Genomic DNA, 1,576 nt, shown 5'->3' with positions numbered 1-1,576 from the left:
TTTTCCCACCCTCACCTAATGTTTGGGTTCATGTCCAGCATTTTGGGAACCAACTTTGATTTGGAGTTAGTATGCCTTGTCTGCCTTGTACATCTGAATATCATGCTTATGCATTTCATTGATCTTCCTTCCCTTATCTTGATTCACAAAGTTTGGAATCTCTCATTCCATTGTGGAGTTCACACCCTAATGCATCACTAAATTTCTCACAACCTCAATTTTTTTGTATCAAACTGATGTTGTTCATAATTCTGTGTGTATTATCAACTATGCACTTGCTGACTCAGGTAATTCATTTGTCTCCTGAAGGGTTTTCAGATGATGTTCACGGTCTTCTCTTTACTACAATAGCACGCCTTTCATCTTTGGCCCTGGCTCTTTAGATGTGGCTCATATGCTGTTGGAACCTTCTGTCGAGTACATTTACCCGCTACTTCTCTGTGTGACTTGTGCATGACACCTTTTTTATGTGAAAAGATGTTTGGGAGTCTTTTTATGTATGCTTCCTTTTTGGATTAGGGTGTGTATCTCAATGCTCAGGAGGTTTTGGGTCATTGGACACTGGCTGATTCATCTCTACATGTCAGCATCTTGGAGTTGCCGGCTGTCCATCATGCTCAGCTTCACTTCTTGTCTGATCTTCAGGGACATTCGGTGATGATCCACTCTAACAAATCCACAGTAGTTTCTTATATCACCAGGAAATGGGATACCCAGCCAGTCACGAAATTTTTATTTCAGAACGTTGAATCTCCTCTACTGGGCCCACAATCATCACATCAGATTGTTAGCATGTCATATTCCGAGTGCCCTGAATCTGGTTGTGGACCAGTATTATCTTGGTGCAACAAGATTCTTCGACAGAGTGGTCATTAGATGTGCAGGTGTTTCAGGAGTTGTATGCTCAATGGGATATTCCAGATGGAAATGCTTTTGTCACACATCTCAATGCACAACTTCCCCATTTTTGGTCTCCAGTTCTGCATCCTTTGGCAGAAGCTGTAAATGCTTTCAGTCAAAACTGGATAGGATATTACCTGTATATTCTCCTATTCATCTTCTTCCCAGGGTCCTTTGTTTATTCCGACCACTCTGTGTTGGGTGATCCTGATGGCTCCATTTTGGCCTGCTCAATCATAGTTTCTGCTTCTGTGCAGACTTTCAGTGTCACCTCCCCATCCTTTGTCATTGTCTCTCATACTCCTTCATCAAACTCAATCAGATGTGCATCATCTGTTCATTCCCGCCCTTCAGCTTCACACATGGCTTTTGTCCAGCCCATTGCCAGACAATTGGAATTTTCCAGGCATGTTGCCTCATTGATTGCTCATCCTGTACATCCTTCCTCCTTGGCAATTTATCACCATAAATGGTCTATTTTCTGCTATTGGTCACTCCTCTGGGGATTTCATCCTTCATAACCTTCCCTACTGCAGTTGACTGCATTGTTCACTTGACTCTTTTGATAGGGGCCTGTAAATTTCCTCAATTACTGGCTATTGAGCTGCATGATCTTGCACATTCAGATTTACCGAGTTTACCTCTGTCTACCAATCTCATTGTGTTGTCTTTGTTA

At 42.2% G+C, this 1,576-nt stretch overlaps 1 protein-coding gene across 1 annotated transcript in view; it reads left to right on the top strand.

Moving 5' to 3' along the window:
* The window catches only part of LOC106462437, a 58,190-nt gene extending 57,314 nt beyond the window's left edge, over positions 1–876 (top strand). Inside the window, exon 8 of the mRNA XM_022389701.1 lies at positions 520–876. Coding sequence (XP_022245409.1) covers positions 520–876 — 357 coding nt within the window. The remainder of the gene's footprint in view (positions 1–519) is intronic.
* Positions 877–1,576: the final 700 nt, after the last annotated feature.

Source organism: Limulus polyphemus, unplaced genomic scaffold (assembly GCF_000517525.1).
Source record: "Limulus polyphemus unplaced genomic scaffold, Limulus_polyphemus-2.1.2 Scaffold1166, whole genome shotgun sequence".
Classification (NCBI taxonomy): Eukaryota; Metazoa; Arthropoda; class Merostomata; order Xiphosura; family Limulidae; genus Limulus; species Limulus polyphemus.
Note: the sequence above shows the minus strand (reverse complement) of the source record. Positions and strands in the feature narration are given on the sequence as shown.